The sequence below is a fragment of the Castor canadensis genome, chromosome 7 (assembly GCF_047511655.1).
Source record: "Castor canadensis chromosome 7, mCasCan1.hap1v2, whole genome shotgun sequence".
In the NCBI taxonomy this organism is placed as follows: Eukaryota; Metazoa; Chordata; class Mammalia; order Rodentia; family Castoridae; genus Castor; species Castor canadensis.
Window position 1 is genome coordinate 59,285,243 of NC_133392.1, and position 19,202 is coordinate 59,304,444.

A 19,202-nucleotide genomic window follows, 5' to 3' on the forward strand; every position below is an offset into this window, starting at 1 on the left:
GGGTTCATAGCACTATTAACAGGCTGCTTCTTCAGGCCAAAATAATGATGAAAATAGCAAGCAATAACTCTGACTTGAAAGAGTAAAGAAAAAAACTTATCCTAAAACAGCAACTCTAGGGCTGGCAGAGTGGCTCAAGTGGTAGAGCACCTGCCTAGCAAGCATTAGACCCTGAGTTCAACACCGCAATACTGCCAAAAATAATTAAAAAGTAATAATTTAAAAAAAGCAACTCTACAAATAGTATTAAAAAGAGAGATTGGGACTTTTTTACAGGCTGAATGGGGGTCTTCTGCAAATGAGCTTTGGGACCACTGGACACCCAGCCACTTTCACAAGGCAGGACCCCACGGTGGTGGGGTGAGTTCTACACAGGAGAGGGCAGAAGAAGGGTGGATTAGGACATGCAGCTACGCTTCTGAAGAAAAATGATCTAACTAGTGGAATGACAGGGGCAGTATCACTTTAACAAGGATCTCTTACTAGAGTTCCTCTGCTACCTAAATATAGGGCATCCAATTTAAAATGAGTCCCGGGGGTGGGGGGGTTAGAGAGGGTTGGGGAGGGGGCAGGGGAGAAACGACCCAAACAATGCATGCACATGTGAATAAATGAATAATAAAAAAAGATGCTTTAATTTAAATAGATATAAATAAATAGCTTCAGTTTTGTTTCGTATACTAAAAAAATTTTTTTAAATAAATAAATAAAAATAAAATAAAATGAGTCACACCTTATCTATACAAGACTTTGTGGAAGTTTCACCACGGGGGCTCATTTCTAGAGGATGGGTAGCACAAATAACATCTCACAGATTCGTATAACTGATACTTTGTCTAAAGATATGTGGTTTCTCTAGAACTTACAATCATCAGTGACAACTTCAGTATTCCATCATGACAAGTGTGCGTGTGTGCGTGCACTTAATGCATTCATACTTAACATGGAAAAAGCTCACAAGAAGTAGGTCCATGAAAGACAGTTATCCATCACTGGGTGACAATACCTCTTCAATCAGCTTAGTATTTGACTTTTCTAATGAATCGACTCTTGAATGGAGGCTGTTGACTGTGCTGCTGAAATTAGCAAAGAAAAATTCATTCAAAATCATGCACGCTCCCAAAGACAAGAGAAAGTACGTAACCTCAGACTCCTGTTAACTCACACACGCCGACTACCCCGCATACATGTCTTTTGTTATTTCTTTTTTTTCTTAAATATTTATTAGCAGTAGTATAGTTGTTATTGTTTTGTTTTATTTAGGTGGTTCTGGAATATGAACTCAGGGCCTCACACTAACTAGGCAGACACTCTAAAGCCTGAGCCATTCCACCAACTCTGCACAAATTTCTAGATGGGAGAAAATTCGTTTATTTGGATAACTTGATTTAGCCAGGACCACAATGAGGATTGTGGCAAAAGAATCAATATTTCTACTAAAAATCCATGTGTTGTTGCTCATTTTTTGTTGTTTTTACTTTTTCAGTGCTGGAGGCCTGAATCCAGGGCCTTGCGCATGCTATGCAAATGCTCTCCACAGAGTTATATCCCCAACCCTTTGGTTTTCTGAGACAGTCTCACTATGTAACCCAGGCTGGTCTTGAATTCATAATCCTCTGGCCTCTGCCTCCCTAATGATGGGATTACAGACGTACACTACCATGCCTGGCTCTCATTATATTTCATTGTCTTCTTAGGGTCCTTCTAATATTTAAATGATAATATTTGGAAACAGAAATTCCACAAGAAGATTACTAACTACTGTTAAAATTGTATTTTAAAAAAATTCCATTCCTCCTGGTGTTTTGAGACAGGGTCTATGTTGCCCAGGTGGCCTGGAGCTCAGTATGTAGCACAGCTCTACAATCTTCCTGCCTCAGCCTCTTGCAGGGGTAACCGGACAAAGACCACCACACCAGGCTTAAGATTATTTCTGAAAGGATGAACTTTAGACACACATTTTAGAATTATGTGGTTTAACTGAAGAGTATAAAGAGACAATGTCCAGCCCCTTTCTGTTTCTTCTCTTCTCATAACTCAGAAACCAGCAAATCACCCATAGTTTGAAAAATACACAGAACAAATTTTATACTGGCCTCAGCAACTAGTTTTGATATTTTAAAATTATTTTTTTAAATATAATATTCAGGTGCTCGCTTTGGCAGCACATATACTAAAATTGGAATGATACAGAGATGAGCACGGCCCCTGTGCAAGGATGACACAGAAATTCGTGAAGCATTCCATATTTTTTTTATAATGAAATACTTCCTCTTTCCTAGGGCTTCACATGCTCTTATATAATTATACTGATGGCAATGCAGTGTTTCAATTTTAGTCTGTAAATACCTTTTTAGAAAAAAGAAATTTTTATTGCTTTAAAAAAAGTTTTGGATACTGGTGATTTTTTTGCTTTTGGTTTTGGTTTTTTTGGTGACTTAGAAATTCATTTGAAAACCTAAGGCTCTCTTTTTAACTATTGACACAAAGATTATTTTTGTATACTGGATAACATGAGGAAATAAAATTCCAACCATACAAGTTAATGGGAAGTGGGGTCTTTGTGATTTGGGATGCAGCTATAACATAGAAGGATATATTTCCATTTAAGTCTGTTTAATTTCAAAGGGATTTGAGAAAAAAATCCATTGTGAAAATAAAACAATGCTATGATTAATTTGGAACTTTCATTTTTATGCCAATAAATGGGGTACCTTAATAAAGACTTCTTACATAGAAAAGAATAAACTAAAATAAATATAACATTCAGGTTGGGTGCCGGTGGCTCACGCCTATAATCCTAGCTCCTCAGGAAGCACAGACCAGAAGGATTTCGGTTTGAAGCCAGCCTGGGAAAATAGTTCACAGACCCTATCTTGAAAAAAACCCATCACAAAAAAAAGGGGGAGAAGGGCTGGTGGAGTGGCTCATGGTGTAGACCCTGAGTTCAGACCCCAGTACCACTAAATAAATAAGTAAACGTAACAGTAACATTCATAGGTAAACAACTTGAATGATTCCACAAATAGCATATGATGTCCTAATGGTGACAAAGATGAGAACAGGACTGGGAGCTGTAAGATCAGGTTATGGGCCCTGCCTTTCTACTTTCTAACTGTGCCATATTGAAAGCTATACTCCTTTCTGAGCTTCCGTTTCTTTTTATTAAAAAACACCCTCAGCTCTTTAAATTCCTTTCTATAAAATCTGGTAACATTTGCCTTGCCTTCATGTGGAGATCAATACCATAAACACAACAACAAAACAGCTTTGAGGGGCTGAGGATGTAGCTCAGTGGTTGGGTGTTTGCCTAGCATAAAGCCCTGGTTTCAATCCCCAATACCACAAAAAGGAAAAAAAAAGCTTTGAAAATAAGCCCTCAATAGTGTTGTTTTCTGTTAGGTTTTTGTTTTTTGGGGTTTTTTTGACTTATTTTGTTTTGGATTTTTTGGGAGGCACAGAGTCTTCCTATGTAGCTCAGGCTGGCCTCAAACTCAAGATCCTTCTGCTTTCTGCCTCTCCAGTGCGGGGATTGCAGGTGCACATCACCACGCCTGACTGTAAAATACCAGTAATTTTTACACTCATATTGAAATTATATTCTCGGTACACTTGATTAAATAAAATATATTATTACTTTTTATTTTTAATGTGGCTGCCAGAAAATTTGACTTGTCTTACATTATATTCCTATTAGACTGCACTAGTCTATTTTACATAGTTTTTAGAAATTTTTCTCAGCTAAATGTTTACTGATTTCTACGTCCAGATGAAAACATAGAGAACTTCCTCCATAAAAGAGGGCACCCAGATTTGCACATGAAACCCTCTGAAGAAGGAAAAGTTTGTGAACCATCAAAATGATATAAACTTTCATCTTATTCACACTTTTTTTCACAAGGGTACAGGAGATAAGTTTAAAGTTCTGTATAGATTCTTTGAAGATTCTATTTAAAATCAGATTCTAATTTTTTGATAAAAATGAATTATTGCCAATAATTCTTCAGGTGTTTTTGTTTTTTATAGTGTGGGGCTCAAACCTAGGACCTCGTGCAGGTAAGGCAAGTGCTCTACTGCTGAGCCACACCCAGCCCTTTCTGGATTTTTAACTTCTCTTCTGTGTCTATCCCTTTAGCCAGCTGCTTAGAAGAAAGGAATCAGGTTAAACTGAGAACAACAACAAAAAACCCTAGAACAATATAAATACACTAAGTATCGATAATACTTACTTGAGTTGTCTATTTAATTCTTCAACATAATTCTTTTGGTCTAAGATGGCAGCAATTTGAACATTCCTAAGGGGGGAAAAAGTAGCTTTGTGCTAGTTGGAAAAGTGAAAAAAAAAATCTAAATCATCTAAAATTTGTTGCCTTGTCTTTAAAAAGCAAAAGTTCAAGAGTCTTTGTAATCACATGGTGGTAAGCTGATTCTAAGTAACTACAACCTTTGTTGACTGAACTTGCTAATGTCAGATTTAACAGTATTATTAATACATTTCAAATTTAAAGCTAATTAGATCTTGAAGTAAATTGCCATTATCACAAAATACAACTATTATATTAAAATGAGTCTCAGTAAGCACAGGTATGACCAAAAGTCCTACTTCATACAAAAGTCACCTTCTAAGTGATTTTTTTCCTTATTTGCTTTGCAAAACTTTAAAGGAAGTGAAAATGAAAGTAAGCAGAAATCATGGTAGGGGTGGGGAAGGAGCACACACCATACCACACTGTGTATAGGTGGATCTCAAATTCATTTGTAAAAAGCTATATAAAAAAACACAACATGAAAAAACTTAAGAAAATCATACCTTTCTTTATTTCCAGTATCTTCTTCATTCTTTAAATATATGGAAAAATCAATCACCCCAACCTGAAGTTAAAATGATACTTTATCAAACAGGTGTGAAGGTTAATTATCAGACTGTCAACCTGACTGGACTGGGAGTTGCCTAGGAGATTAGTAGAGCACCCCCCAGGAGTGTCTTTGAGGGCCATTCCAGAGATGATTACATCATCAGGGACCTGACTTCATCAACGTGCTAATCCACTGATAAATTCAAATTCTGAATAGACAATTTCAAGGTGGTGGAGCTGTGGAAAGTGGAGCCTAGTTGTCGAAAGTGGGTCACTGGGGGTGTGCCTTTGAAGGGTATATCTTGGCCCTGGCCCCTATCTATACATCGCTCTGCTTACTGGTCACCATGTGGTAGGCAACTCTGCTCTGCACACCCTCCTGCTTCACCACAAGATCATAGCAACAGAGAAGCTGATCATGGACCGAACCCTCTGAAACGCTGTTGTTTCTCTCAGCTCTCAGGTATCTGTTACAGTGACACAAAGTCTGACTGATAGCAACCTGCAAACAATTTTCACCCAATTTTCCTTTACATGTTTAACAGCACTGTGTACAACTTCAAGGGACACCAGATGAGGAGGAAGTGAGCCAGGAAGACACAAGGCATTTGTACTGCGTGCTACTTACCTGTGAGTCTAAATCCTCTCCCTTCACACACAGATTAGCATCTATCACATTCAGGCCGACCAGCAGCCCAACGATTACTGCGCCTTCTTCTTCCATCATTAGGGCATGGTACTCATAGAATTCACTACGAGAATTCAGAGAACAAAACCTTTCAGTCACAAATTTATTTCTAAAACTAAATTTTGAAACCTAATCTTCCACCTTATAGAGATGGAAACAATCCAAGTCAGGTATCTTTGAATTAGCCTTTCTACAAATTAACTTTTCCAAGTTTTCATTTCTATATAGAAATATCAAAAGAAAAGGATTAAAGGATGGACTGGCAGAGTGGCTCAAGTGGTAAAGTTCTGCAAGTGTGAAGCCCTGAGTTCAAACCCCAGTCCCACCAAATTTAAAAAAAAAATGGGGGGTGACTAAAGAAATAAAAAGAGGAAGAAGAGTTTTGAGACAGAAAAACAGAGAGATCAAAAGAAAAGAGACAACTCCAAGGGTGACATGAAGGACATAGGGACTATTGCTGATCAGATTATTACAGCTGAATTTTATTAGAGCTGAATTTTCAGCCTAAGGATTTGTTAAGACCCTTGGGAGAAAGACTAAGGTGGAAAAGAACCATAAAACATTTCAAAGTCCATGTTCACATCAGTGTACTTGAGAGGCACATTGTGTCATTAATACACAATCATCATTTAAAGACACAGGAATCTACACTCTTAAAAAATGCTCAAAGAGACTGATGAAAGAAATAGCACAGCCTAAAATTAAAACTTGTCAATATATATTCAGAAAATAGCTATCACTATATTATGTCTTCCTCAATAAGTCCATGTATATTACTTAATCACTTTAGTTATATTCAGAATATTATGGATAAACTGCAGTGCTCAAAGTATGGTCACTCTCACTTAAAAAATGGGAAAACCAAGATGAAAAACCAGAGTCACAAGTGAAGCCAAAAACAGAGTATAATCTATAGAACATTGAAGAGGCAGCCTAAAAGAACAAATGAAGGGCTGTGCTTGGCCCACGCCCTCTGAAGACTGATAACCTGTTTCTGAAAAGTCTATTTTCAATATTTGGCCTCCAATTTAAAATGTGCTCCCAATACAACTGAAGCATTAATTTGGACATTCAAGATCTAAGAAGAAATGTGAAATTAACCCCCCAAATTCTATTGTAAGTTTTTATCCATAGAATTACTTGTAATTCAGAAAAATGAAACAAACTTAGAAATATAACATATACAAATTACATCACATGGGATAAAAAAAACTTGTGATATTCTTATTTTGGGCTAGTTCCTGATCTATGTTCCACCCTCTCATGGTTTTTATCCTCTCCATTTTGTTCCTTTTACTATATGTCATCTTATGTCTAGCCAATTCTTTTCGGAAGAAAAGATATAAATGAAGTAAAGAATGAAAATAAACATGACTTAATTGTACTAACCTGAAGAGATCCCTTTGAATGATTAAGCAGCGCAGGTAATCAGCCATTTTTTTTTGCATGAGAGCCAATCGAAGCCATGCTCTTGCACGACCCAAGGGGGTTCTAAGAAGAAGTGATTGGTCAGAAAACAGCCTGAGCTCTGACATCCCAGACTCCATGTTCTATCTCTTTTGAGGTACCCACTAACGAAGAAAAGGCTTTTTATCAAGGTATTGTTTTCATTTTTATAGTTTTAAGCCAGTTTTTTAAACCAGCAACCAATATTTGAGAAGTAGGTAAACCTTTCCTTGCAGGACATTTAAGTACCATTATTATGCCTTGGAAGAAATGATTCTCTAAATAGTACGGATATTTCTACAAGGAATATTTTATCCAAATGAGTTCAGCCTTCTAAAACTGAATATGCAATGGAATGCCTTCAAAACACACTTGATCTTCCTGAATTTTAGTAACTGTAATGAAGGTAAAAAGGTACCAAGCTGGTTATTAGGAAAGACAGTCATGCTGCTTTTCAAATGTTTCCTTTAACCAACTGCATTTAGGAAAGTGAATCTCATAATTTTTTACCCAAACTCTTTTGGTGAAAATAAAAAGCAAGTTTTACAGAATGTGTACTTTTTAACTCAAGGGTTCGTGCTTGTTAGGCAGGAGTGCTACCGCCTGAGGCATGCCTCCGGCCCTGAATGTACAACTTTTTAAAGAGAGTACTATCTTCTCCCCTTCATGTGCTGTAATGCAGAGAACATGTTGCCGGGGGCTTGAAGAAACTTTAACCTTCACTTCTAATAGATAATGAGTTTCTGAGAGTTTAGCAACTTAATGAACACCATTCTTCAGTATGACTTTTCATTTCTGCAGAATTTGTTTTTAAAGTCTTTTCATATTATAATGAAACCAAACATTGTATTTCCTTTTTTTTTCTTGGCAGTACTGGGGTTTGAACTCAGTGCTGTTGGGAACCAAAAGCCACAGTCTGACAAGGTCGCTGTGGCTTAGCAGCATTCTGACAAGGTCGGAATCTTCAGGTGCACCATGTCTCTATCACAGTGGGAAGGAACACTAAATGGTTTTCCTTGACTAAAGAAGTTTATACTTAGTCAAGGACACTGGCAGGAAGAATGCAGGGTGGAAAACACAGAAAGGTTGTAACTAGGTCAGAGTGTTTTTGATGTTTAAGTCTCTTTCTCTTTTGTATAAGCCTGGCTAAAAGAAATAAAATTTTGCCAGTTGGTCATCACCTGTTGGTCCTCTCAATATGTGTCTTGTCTTGTCTTGTTCATTTCTGCCCTAAGTCCTTTCGGGTTAAGGACCTCTTCGACCCTGGCACAGGGCCTCATGCTTGCTAGGCAGGCGCTCTACCACTTGAGCCACTCTGCCAGCCCTTTTTTGTGAGGCTGTTTTCAAGATAGGGTCTCGTGAACTATTTGCCCAGGCTGGCTTCCATCTCTGCCTCCTGAGTAAGGATTACAAGCGTGAGTCACTGGTGCCTGGCTTGTATTTTCTTTTTGAGAGTTGAAATTTCTTTTTCATTCTGTCTTCATCTAAATCCACTATACCTAATCTATCATCACAGGTAACATCAAATGTGGGCATCATTTGCTACTTAACTCTAAAAACTGCATTTAAGTCCTGGCTCTGCCACTTGTTACCTATCATTTCTCTGGTCTTTATTTTTTATATCTATATATTTTTTATACTGCTACCCTGTAAGATTGACCTAAACACTAAATGAGATAATTAACATAAAAAGGTTACATATTCCCCAACACAATGCTTAATAGTAGCTACTTATTTTTATCATGCAATTAAGCCCAACTGAAAAACATTATGAATGTTAAAATAATAAGAAAATACCGCCATATTCCCCAAAACATATTAAAAAAAAAAAAACCTTAAATTGTAAAGGTGCCTAAGAAAAAATACCTAAGGAAGTCAGGTTAGAAAAAAACCAAACTGATAATGACAGAAAAATGGTAAGCATTACCCTGGGCACTTGTGGCTCACGCCTGTAATCCCAGCTACTTGGGAGACTGAGATCAGGAGCACCAAGGCTCGAGACCAGCCTGGGCAAATAGTTTGAGAGACCCCATCTCCAAAATAACCAGAGCAAAATGGACTGGAGGTGTGGCTCAAGAGGTCGGGAGCCTGCTTTGTAAGCAGAAAGCCCCAAGTTCAAACTCCAGACCAACATCCCCCCCCAAAAAAAAGTTAACTCATTTATAGAAATTAAGTATATGCTAAAGTGAGCACTTCCATCTTAATGATACACTAAAAACCTAAGAATGTAGCCTTAGCACTTCAGATCTGCAAAACATTTTCAACACTCATTTTCAACACTTAGCTAGAATACTCCAGTTTTGGGAGCTGTCAGAGTGGCTCCAGTAGTAGAGTGCCTAGCAAGCGTGAGGCCCTGAGTTCAAATCCCAGTGCCACCAAAAATAATAATAATAATAGAATACTCCAACTTTTAAGACGTTCAATACGCATTTTTCTGATGAAATAGGCAAGTAATACAGGTACCGATTTTACAAGGGAAGAAAAGTAATTTGCACAAAGTCCTATGGGAAATGAATGACTTGTCTAAGACTCAAGCTGCCTGGGCCTGTGCCCTGGATTCAATCTAATTCAGTCTTCAACAAATACTAACTGCCCACTATGTGTAACTGGTTTAACACTTGGGAAACAGATGTTAATAGATATGTCCTATTTTAAAAGGACTTGGAATTTCCTGTTTTGTTTTTTTGTGGTATTAGGGTTTGAACTCAGGGCCTTGTATTTGCTGGGCAGGTGCTCTACCACCTAAGCCATGCCTCCAGCCCTTTTTGCCTTAGTTACTTTTCAGGTAGAGTCTTACAGTTTTGCCTGGGTCTGGCCTCAAACAACCACTCTCCCAGTCTCACCTCCAGAGCAGCTAGGATTAAGGCATGAGCCACCGGTGCCCAGCTAAAGGTAGTTAAATCTTACTGAAGGAGCTAAACTCAGCTTCATAAAGGAAATGGAACAGACAAAACGAAGAGACTAATGAACTAGAACATGAAGCACTTTGGAGGAGCAGCAAATGCATTCTTGGCCAAGGATGAGCACTACAACAAGCTTGCTTACTTAAGGCCAGGTAAATCCCGGACACTGGCTCCGATTTCCTCTGCTTCTGGGTACAGCTTCTCCACCAGTTCCAAAGGGCCCCAAATGGTTTTGTTATAACTCAAAAACGATTTTCTTACTGAAAAAAAAAAAACCACAGTGCACATGATTTCAACATATAAAACTGTGGTAGTTTCAACATTTCTAACTTAGCATACCATTATTCACAGACCTTTCCACTCTTTTTTTTTTTTTGTGGGATTAGGATTTGAACTCAGGGCGTTACACTTGCAAAGCAGAAGCTCTACTGCTTGAGCCATACCTCCAATTTTGCTCAATTTTGCTCTGGTTATTTTGGAGATGGGGTGTCCTGAACTATTTGCCAGGGCTAGTCTTGAACCTTGATCCTCCTGATCTCAGCCTCTCAAGTAGCTAGGATTACAGGAGTGAGTCACTGGCACCCAGTCCCTTTCTGCTCTATTTTCCCACTACCTAGCTGTTGACCAGGAGCTGGTTTAGTCATCCTGTTGCCCATCCTGTAATTTTTGGCCATATCAGAAAAATGCATCTTGGCCATTCCTATATGTTAGAAATAGGCAAGAAGGTAGTTAAAGTAAACCATGAGCAAACTCATTCTTTACCACTACCAAAATAAAATGATCTCATAAAGATTGATCTTTATAAGTTTATTAAATAAACCAAGCACAAAAACAGGTGTGGTGGTACACACCTGTAATCCCAGCACTTGGGAGACAAAGGAAGGAGGATTATAAATTTGAGGCCTTCTTGGGCTACAAGTATAGATGCGATCTTCATTTTTTTTTTTTTTTTTTTTTTTTGGCCAGGTGCAGTGGCTCACACCTGTAATGCACTTCTTGGAGGCACAGATAGGGAGGATCATGGTTTGAGACCAGCCAGGGCAAAAAATTAGTGAGACTTCATCTCAACAAACAAGCAGGGGTGGTGGTGCCCACCTTTAACCCAGCTACACACAAGGAATTAAGTAGAAGAATCCTGGTCTGAGACTGGTCTAGGCAAAACAAATGCAAGACCTTATCTGAAAAATAATTAAAATCAAAAAGGGCTGAAGACGTGGCTCAAGTGGTTGAGGACCTGCCTAGCAAGTGCATAAGCCCTGAGTTCAAAACCACCAAAAAATTTGTTTTAGGGGCCAGGGGTGTAACTTGGTGATAAAGCACTTGCCTAGCATGTTAAGGCCCGGTATTGGTATTTTCCTTTTAAATATGAAAAACTGTGAGTTACTTTCTCTTTTATTTTATTCTGACATTTGGGCAAAATAAAGCCATGAAATCATGCTTCTTCCTTTCTCTTTTTTTGGCAGTACTGGATTGAACTCAGAGTCTCACGCTTGCTTGCTTGCTAGGCAGATACTCTACCACTTGAGCCACTCCACCAGCCCCCATGTTTCTTTCTTAATGACAAGATCTCCTGTGGGAACAACTACAATGAGCCTAGCATATACATCACCCAAGGAGAGTCACCAAGATGGGCAACTTTTCCCTCAGGGAGAAAAATCACAAGGAGAAAGGAGAAAGTAACTCTGTAATTGTCCTTAAAAAATGAAAACCAGTTCAGGGTACAAGTAGAAAAAAATTTAAATCATATATACTTTGATTTGACAGTGTTGGGGACTGAATCAGAGCCTTACGCATCCTAGGCAAGTGCTCTACCACTAAGCTCATCCCTAGCCTCAAAAAAAATCTTGTTTTTTTTTTGGCAGCACTAGGGTTTGAACTCTTGAGCACTTGCCAAACAGGTGCTCTATCACTTGAGCCACACCCCTCGACCCTCATATATATATATATATATATATATATTAAACAAAATACTAACAGTTAAGCATTTTCTGAAGATCATTCATTAGAAAATATAAAGGGGTGATACTTTCTCCAAAATAAACCCACTCAATAATTTTCAGTGCAAAATAACAGTAATTATGGTCTCAAAGATACATTTTCAAGGATATTTAGGATGAAAGGGGGGACATCTGGAGTGAGTGAAAGTTCTGAAATCTCGTGATACCTTTCAGGCCGTGTTTTAGACAGTGTTCCATAACCACGAAGAACTGCTGCAAGGGAGGGTAGTCGGAGTCCAGGGTGCGCCCAAAGCTTAGAGCTGATTCAATGAGTCCTTTGATGCTCAGTTTCGCCATGTTTAACAAGTTTGCCCTTTCTACAGCAGTTGGGTCTTTTGTAGCTGAAAGCACGAGACAAGCCGGACATTATTCCCAAGACATGGCAGAAAAAGCATAAAAACTTGTCCCTTCCCCTACAAAACCAGCACTGATTTACTTTTCCTCAGCAGACAAACCCAGTGTCTCTCCAGGTCAAGTTAGCTTCTTTATGTCTCTCTCACACTTACCACAGCAAACTCCCAGACCCACAAAAGCCAAAGCTCATGAACCATTCTCAAGGTCTGCAAATATGCCATCCTCCTCTATTTGTTTTATTTTTGTGGGACCTCCTCATAGAGAATGATTTTTTTAAATGATTCTCTGGGGAGATAAACTTGGGTGGTAGACAACAAGTTTAAGGATCTCCTGCAAATGGTACATAGCAGGTATAAGTGTGAATTCCAAGCACAGATATCCAGAATAAACCAGTAATAACTAGAAAAGCCAGGCACTGGTGGCTCATGCCTAAATGGTAAAGTTCTAAGATGCCAGAATGTCCCATAACAAATGTGACAGATAAAACACATTTTCATGTGGCTACCAGAGAAGTTGCCCAATTCTTTCAGTCATTTGAAGCCTTCCTATATGGTTTTTGCATATTCCAATGCTTTCTCTGTGGATCATCCCACTATTTCTGTCTTAATATCAAGTTAAATAAGGACACATTTTAAAGTCCTGATGGATGTTTTCCATTAAAAAAATATTTTCTTCACCACAAATTTTATTCGTTTAGAAATCCATCTGTTTCCTTATTCTTGCAACACTGTTGTGACTATCAAGAATATTTTCAGCAAACACAAAAGAAACTAAGATGTGGAAAAAAACGAAGCATTTAGTATGATATTTCTAATCTCTGACAAATGAACAAATCCAAGTAATCAATGTGCCCACTTTATTTTACTGCGGTTCTGGGAATTGAAACCAGGGCATTGGCACATGCCAGGCAAACGCAGCACTGCTGAGCTGCACCCCCAGTCTTTCGGTGTCCCTTTAAAGAAGGGCATGGTGGTACACCCCTGTAATCCCAGCACTCCGGAGACTGAGACAGGAAGATGAGAGTTCCAGGATAGCTTGGGCTAACAGAGAGTCCCGGTGTCAAATCCATCCTCCCAAAGTCCCAGTGATCTAGTATTCTAGTTGTGACTTCGGTTGGCTACGCGTGAAGGCCGACACTGAATCTTAGCGATTTGCATCGCAGACAATTGCTAGGACCAGGCTGGCGGGTGGACGATGTTCGCACACGACATCGTCTCTTCCCATCTGCACCGTGGTATGACACCCGTTCTTCTCCGGAGCGAAGCCACCAGCTGTTTCACAATCCACGGCAAATTCCATTTTCCCGTGCCCATCACAAAGGGAGGCTCCGCGGCCGCGGGCCCGAGGGGCTGTCACTCGCGGCCACGCCCGGGCCGGGCCGGAATCGCTGCGGGGAGACCCACCAGACAGCGTTCGCCCAGCGCCGGGCCGGCGCCCTCCGCGCCCCCTTCCCCCCGACGGCCCCCGCGCGTCCCGGTCCCCGGACCCCGAACCCCGAACCCCGAACCCCGACCCCGTCGAGCGCTCACCCTGCGTCTTGCACGGCACCGCCGCCCCTCTCTCGCCCTTGGCGTCGGGCGCCCAGGCCAAACCCTGAGACGCCTCTTCCCTCCGCCACCCCCGAACCTGAAAAGTCATCGTTGCTCCCCGATTGCGCTCCTGACCTCGCAGCGACACCCGGGCCGGCTCTGTTCTGCCTCCCTAGAAGCCGCCGGACCTCGAGACCTCCGCCACCAGGCCCCAGAACGGAGGGCGGGGGCGGGGGCGGGGAGGCGCGAGGTGGGGCCGCGCGTTGCCATGGCGACCCCGGGAGCCCCCGAGCCCAGAGATGCTCCCGCCCACCCCAGGTTCCGGCCCGCGAGCCGCCTGGGCGGCCTCAGTGCCCGACTCGCCCGGCTGTGGGGACTGAGGCGGCGTCCGTTCCCCTTACCCATGGCGGCGGCGGCGGCGCGGTGTCGGATGGGGGTTGCTGGGCCCGCTCACAAGCAGGAATCCCTGCAGGCGCGCGGCGGCCGCCACCGCCTCTGCACCCGGCACGCTGCGGCTCACAGCGGCCCCCGGCGGCGGGAGGACGCACGGGCGGCCCGGCGGGGACCCGCGGAGCCCCGAGCCCGCCGCGGAGGACGCCCGTCGCCGCCTCCGCCCCGCACCCGCGGGACCCGGAAGAGAAGAAGGAGCGCGACGGCGACCTCGGCGTGGGGAGCTCCAGGCCTGGGCTGCGCCCCAGCGCCGCAAGTCCGTGGGATCCCCCGGCTGCGCTTTCGCCCCCGTATCACGACCTCTGATCAGCAAACCCCCGTTTATAAAGAGCCACGAGCGACGGTGTCATTGCTCGAGAGGAAGAGGTGTGGAGGGAACGCTAGCGTTTTTCATCCCGGGTCCGATGACACGAGGCTTAGGTTTTATCAGCGTGTGGAAAGGAGGAAAGTAACCTCCTTCGTCGTCACACCCGCAGGCGTTGACACTAGCACGGAGCTAGAACAGGCAGGACTTCGTGGACCTGGGCAATGTTTTCCTGTCAATTTGCTCGTATCAAGTTCTGTTATTAGGCTTCTTTTGATGTTAAACTTTCCTTATCGTGAGATAATCATACGTGGATGAGAACATATGAAATATACAGTTTAAAGAATCATTATGAAGCGGAAACCTGGGTAGATAAAGCTTAGGACAGAACCAGCTTCCCAGGGAAAGCCCATCCCCCTCTCAAGGCAAATACTGTTTCAGGAGAATCGTGGCAATCTCCTCCCCCCTGCGCGCGCACGCGCACACACACACACACACGCGCGCGCGGGCGCACACACACACGCGGGCGCACGCACACACACACGCGCGGGCGCACACACACACACACACGCGTGCGCGCTTTTTTTGGGCGCTATGAGGGCTTGAACTGAGGGCCTCAAGCTTGCCAGGCAGGCGGTCTACCACTTGAGCCACTCCACCAACCCTGTTTTGTGATTTTTTTTTTTTTTTCTTTCCCGATACTGGGGCTTGAACTAAGGGCCTACACCTCGAGCCACTCCCCCAGCTCTTTTTGTGTTCGGTATTTTTTGAGATGGGAACCAGCGAACTATTTCCCTGGGCTGGCTTCGAACCGTGATCCTCCTGATCCCCTGAGTAGCTAGGATTACAGGTGTGAGGGAATTTTTGATTCTCTGCCAGTCTTGTGTGTCTTTGGTTGTATGTGGGTTTATTTTGTATATTCTTATTGATAACACCAAGCACCTTTCCTTGTGTTGACTGGTTATTTGGAGTGCTTGTTTTGTGAAGAACCTATACAAGTCTTTAGTCTGTTTTTCCATTGATTTATCTTTTATTGACTTGTAAGTTTGGTGTAGTTATGTGTTGCCAATATTTTTTGGCTTGTCTTTTCTTGGTGGTGACCTTTGATAAATATAAGTTCTTAATTTTCTTAAAATTGGATTCATGGTTTATGCCTTCACGTCTTAAGAAACATTCCCTACCCTCAGTACATAGGATACTCTCATAAGAGTTTTGCTTCTCGTATTTTAGGTCTGCTATACTATCCAGAAATTATTTTTGTGAATAATGTGATAGTCAAATGTCAGTTTCCCTTCTATACAGTCAGCTGTTCCACCATCTCAAATCAATGAGGACATTATGAGGTAAGGGTGTTTTGTTTTGAGGTATTGGAGTTTGAACTCAAGGACTTGTGCCTTGTTGCATAGGCAAGCACTCTATACTACTTGAGCCATGCCCCCAGCCCTTTTTTGCATTAGTCACTTTTCAGGTAGGGTCTTCCATTTTTGGTCAAGCCAGCGTCTTGAACTGCCATGGAAATTTCCATGTTCTGTCTACTATGTCTGAAGTGCTCGCAAAATAGTCTGAAGGCAAAATGTGTAACTAGAACCTAGAAGCCATATAGGGTGGAGTATAGTTTGGTAAACAGCCACAGAAGTGAAGGTTGAGCCAGTGGTGGTTCAAGGAGCAAGGATCAGGGCTGGGGTGTACCTCAGTGGTACAGTTTGCCTATCATGTTTGAGGCCGAGGGTTCAATCCCCAGTCACAAAAGAAAAACAGATAAAGAGGATCAGCGCAGATGTTAGTCTCTAGAGAAGACCTGCTTTAGAGAGTGAAGGATGAGGAGAGACAGAATCAGAAATGACAACCAAGGATGAGGTCAGAGGCAGGAACTCTGAACTTGTTACTATGCCAGGTCAGTTTTGGGTGCCCATCACTGAAACTATGACGTTTGCAGAAGTTTATTCACGAGGCAGTCAAGCATGGAGAGAGGAGAGAAAGTTTCAGAGTGGGACTACCTACTCTGAAGCATGAAAAGATTAGAGGTGAGGAAGGAATCGGTAGCTACAAATGTGTAATCAAACTTCAGTTGTTAGCCACTCATCAGAGGTGTTATCTGTAAAATTGAAGGGTTTTTTCTTTCTTTCTTTCTTTCTTTCTTTCTTTCTTTTGAGACAGGGTCTTGTTATATAGGTCAAGTTGGCCTCAAACTCATGACTCTCCTACCTCAGCCTCCCAAGTACTAGAATTAAAACTGGTGACTTTCAAATCAATCAAAAGCAAGTTACTAAGAGCAGGTGAAGTGGGTTACGTTTACAAAAGCAAGAGCAGGCAAAGTAGGTTATAGCTAAAGGGCTTCTAAAGCAAGTTAAATCTAGAGGGTTTAATTCAGATTTTCTGTTCAGGAGTGGGGTCACTGGAATTGCACACTGTCTTCCCATCTTGTGTTTTCTTCTCACTTTCACAAGAAAAGCCCTGTCTAGTCTAGAGGTGCCCTTCATCATGGGTGACTGGTAGCTACTCTGGTGTCAGTCCTCAGCGTGGAGCTCAGACTTGTGGAGCACTGTTAAGCTCTGGAAGACCTGGTCTGGGTTTAACCTCTAGGTCACCCCAAGCCTCCAACTCACAGCACCTTATATGTAGAAGACATATCCTGTCTTTTTCAAACAATTAAATGGTCTGAATCTTGAAACCAAGAGATACCTAAAAATGACAAGGAAACACAGAGCTCTTCCCAGGCCATACAAACTGATGGAGCAACCATGGACTAAAACAGATTTTTCTTACTCATTTTCCTCTAAGAAATTATCTTAGATTCCTTCCAGATTTATACCTAATGATGGCACACAATATTTAAGGCATATGACAGCAATTTCTCCAGCCTCTCATGTCTGATCTATGAGCTCTCCATGATCAAGCCTGTTCTGTGCGAACTTCATAAATTCCTCTATAACATCAATGCTCCTCGGTTTCAGCTTTACAGTATGATTAACATTTCACCTATCATTAAAAAAAAAAAAAAAAGTTGGATCCCGCCCGGTGTCTCCTAGCTACTTGGGAGGCTCGTGCCTAGGCAAATAGTTTTCAAGAACCCCCATCACCAAAATAACCAGAGGAAAATGGACTGGAGGTGTGCTCAAGTGGTAGAATGCCGGCTTTGCAAGTGCAAAGCCCTAAGTTCAAACCCCAGTCCCACCATAAAAAAAAAAAAAAAAAAAAGCTGGACAACCCTCAACTTAATCATTAGTCATTCTTAATAATAAAGCACGAGCTGTATCAGTCAGTGGAAAACAATGTAATAAATAAAACCTTTAATAACTACAATCACAAGGTAGAAGCAGCAACAATTTTAACAATTAACAACAACAACAAAAAAAAACTGAAAAACAAAGATTTTCCTTTGAGAAGATGGATACCCTGAAGTTAAAATCTATCACCATATACAAAAGTCATCACTTTGAGGTAACTTTGTTTTACAAAACATCTTTACACAAAAAAGGAAAAATTGAGTAATATCCCCAAATAGGCCAACAAACACGAATATGTGAAAATATGGATGTACCCTCTCCAATTTGTCATCAATTCAGAAAATAATAGAAAAAGAATTATTTTATATCAAATTCTACTCTAGAATACTGCAATATTGGGCAATGAAAATTAGAAAAGGAGATAGTTGGGGAGAATAAGAAACTGTTTAGAAATAGTCACTCCTAAGGTCTAATTTAAAAGACTAAATTTAAAGTGAAACTTCATCTGATGCCAGAAAGCAAAGTTAGAAAAACCTCAGCAAACTGGCCTTTGGCTCAGTGATGAACCTTAAAGCTCAAAAGAGCCACACTCTTGTTCCCATCACCACGACTGAGATTAAATAATGAAAACAAACCAAGTTTCTTTACCTGATCTTTCAAATATGATTAAGTCTACAAAATCCAAATAATCCTGGTAATTTATTTGAGAGTTCAACCTGTGGGATCTGACTGAAATTTTAGACTTAAAAGTTTAAATCTCAAATTCAACAGTCTGTCTTTAAATCTGCTAAAAATTTTATCACACTCTTTCTAGTTCATACAAAAATGCATTTGAAGTAGCTATAAATTTAGATTTTCCACAGTTTGTGATATATCTATACTTTAATAGTGTTTAATATTGTCTGGCAATAGGATTTAATGTTTAAGAAGATTATATCAAAAAAATAGAAAACAAAAAAAACTTGGAACTCTACACAGAGTATATTTACTTCATCTTGTATCCTTTGGATAAAAATCACCTTTAGAGTGACTTTAACCAAGCACTGCTCTTACAGCAAACCTAAATTACAAACACTTGGCACCAGCTATGAGATCCCAGCCTAATATGAAAAGACAGGGAAAACAACGGTGTTTTATACTTTTTGAAAATCACCCAGTATGTGACAGAGACTTTCATGTTCTCTTGATGGAAGATCAATGATGTAAAGTAAGTTAAGGAAGATGCACTTAACACAATATGGAATTGCACAAAAACATTTATGACATTACTACACATTTTGTGATTTGGTTTACTATTAAAAAATGTGAAGATCATTACAGTATTCTACAGGAAATCATATGCTTAAGCAATAAGGTTCTTGGCTTTTTTTTTGTGTGTGTATGTGTTTTACCTGTAAATACACTGTACTTAAGTCAGTCTAGCCTCCCTCCACTACTCTTCCTCACCC

At 41.0% G+C, this 19,202-nt stretch overlaps 2 protein-coding genes and 1 non-coding gene across 14 annotated transcripts in view; 1 reads left to right on the top strand and 2 right to left on the bottom strand.

Annotated features, from left to right (window-relative positions):
* Nucleotides 1-14,307, bottom strand: part of Rufy2 (RUN and FYVE domain containing 2) — a 44,064-nt gene extending 29,757 nt beyond the window's left edge. For 7 of the 12 annotated variants that reach the window (XR_012449730.1, XR_012449729.1, XM_074078999.1 and 4 more), the window contains exons 1-8: nt 13,774-13,906; nt 12,058-12,231; nt 10,036-10,153; nt 6,934-7,035; nt 5,485-5,608; nt 4,811-4,872; nt 4,230-4,295; nt 1,007-1,076 (exon numbers count right to left, since the gene is read on the bottom strand). Coding sequence is in view for 10 of the 12 variants with exons in the window: in XM_074078999.1 (XP_073935100.1) it covers nt 1,007-1,076; nt 4,230-4,295; nt 4,811-4,872; nt 5,485-5,608; nt 6,934-7,035; nt 10,036-10,153; nt 12,058-12,231; nt 13,774-13,882 (825 nt within the window). In the remaining 2 variants the exon portion in view is untranslated. The other 5 variants (XM_020186649.2, XM_020186656.2, XM_020186650.2 and 2 more) reach the window with 4 other exon arrangements.
* Nucleotides 2,150-2,253, top strand: LOC141425162 (U6 spliceosomal RNA). The gene has a single exon (XR_012450254.1). It is a non-coding gene; the product is annotated as a U6 spliceosomal RNA (small nuclear RNA).
* A 3,494-nt stretch (nt 14,308-17,801) lies between the features above and the next one.
* Dna2 (DNA replication helicase/nuclease 2) overlaps nt 17,802-19,202 on the bottom strand; it is a 37,728-nt gene continuing 36,327 nt past the window's right edge. Inside the window, exon 21 of the mRNA XM_074079008.1 lies at nt 17,802-18,956. Within this exon, the coding sequence (XP_073935109.1) occupies nt 18,888-18,956 (69 nt within the window). The 3' untranslated portion in view covers nt 17,802-18,887. The remainder of the gene's footprint in view (nt 18,957-19,202) is intronic.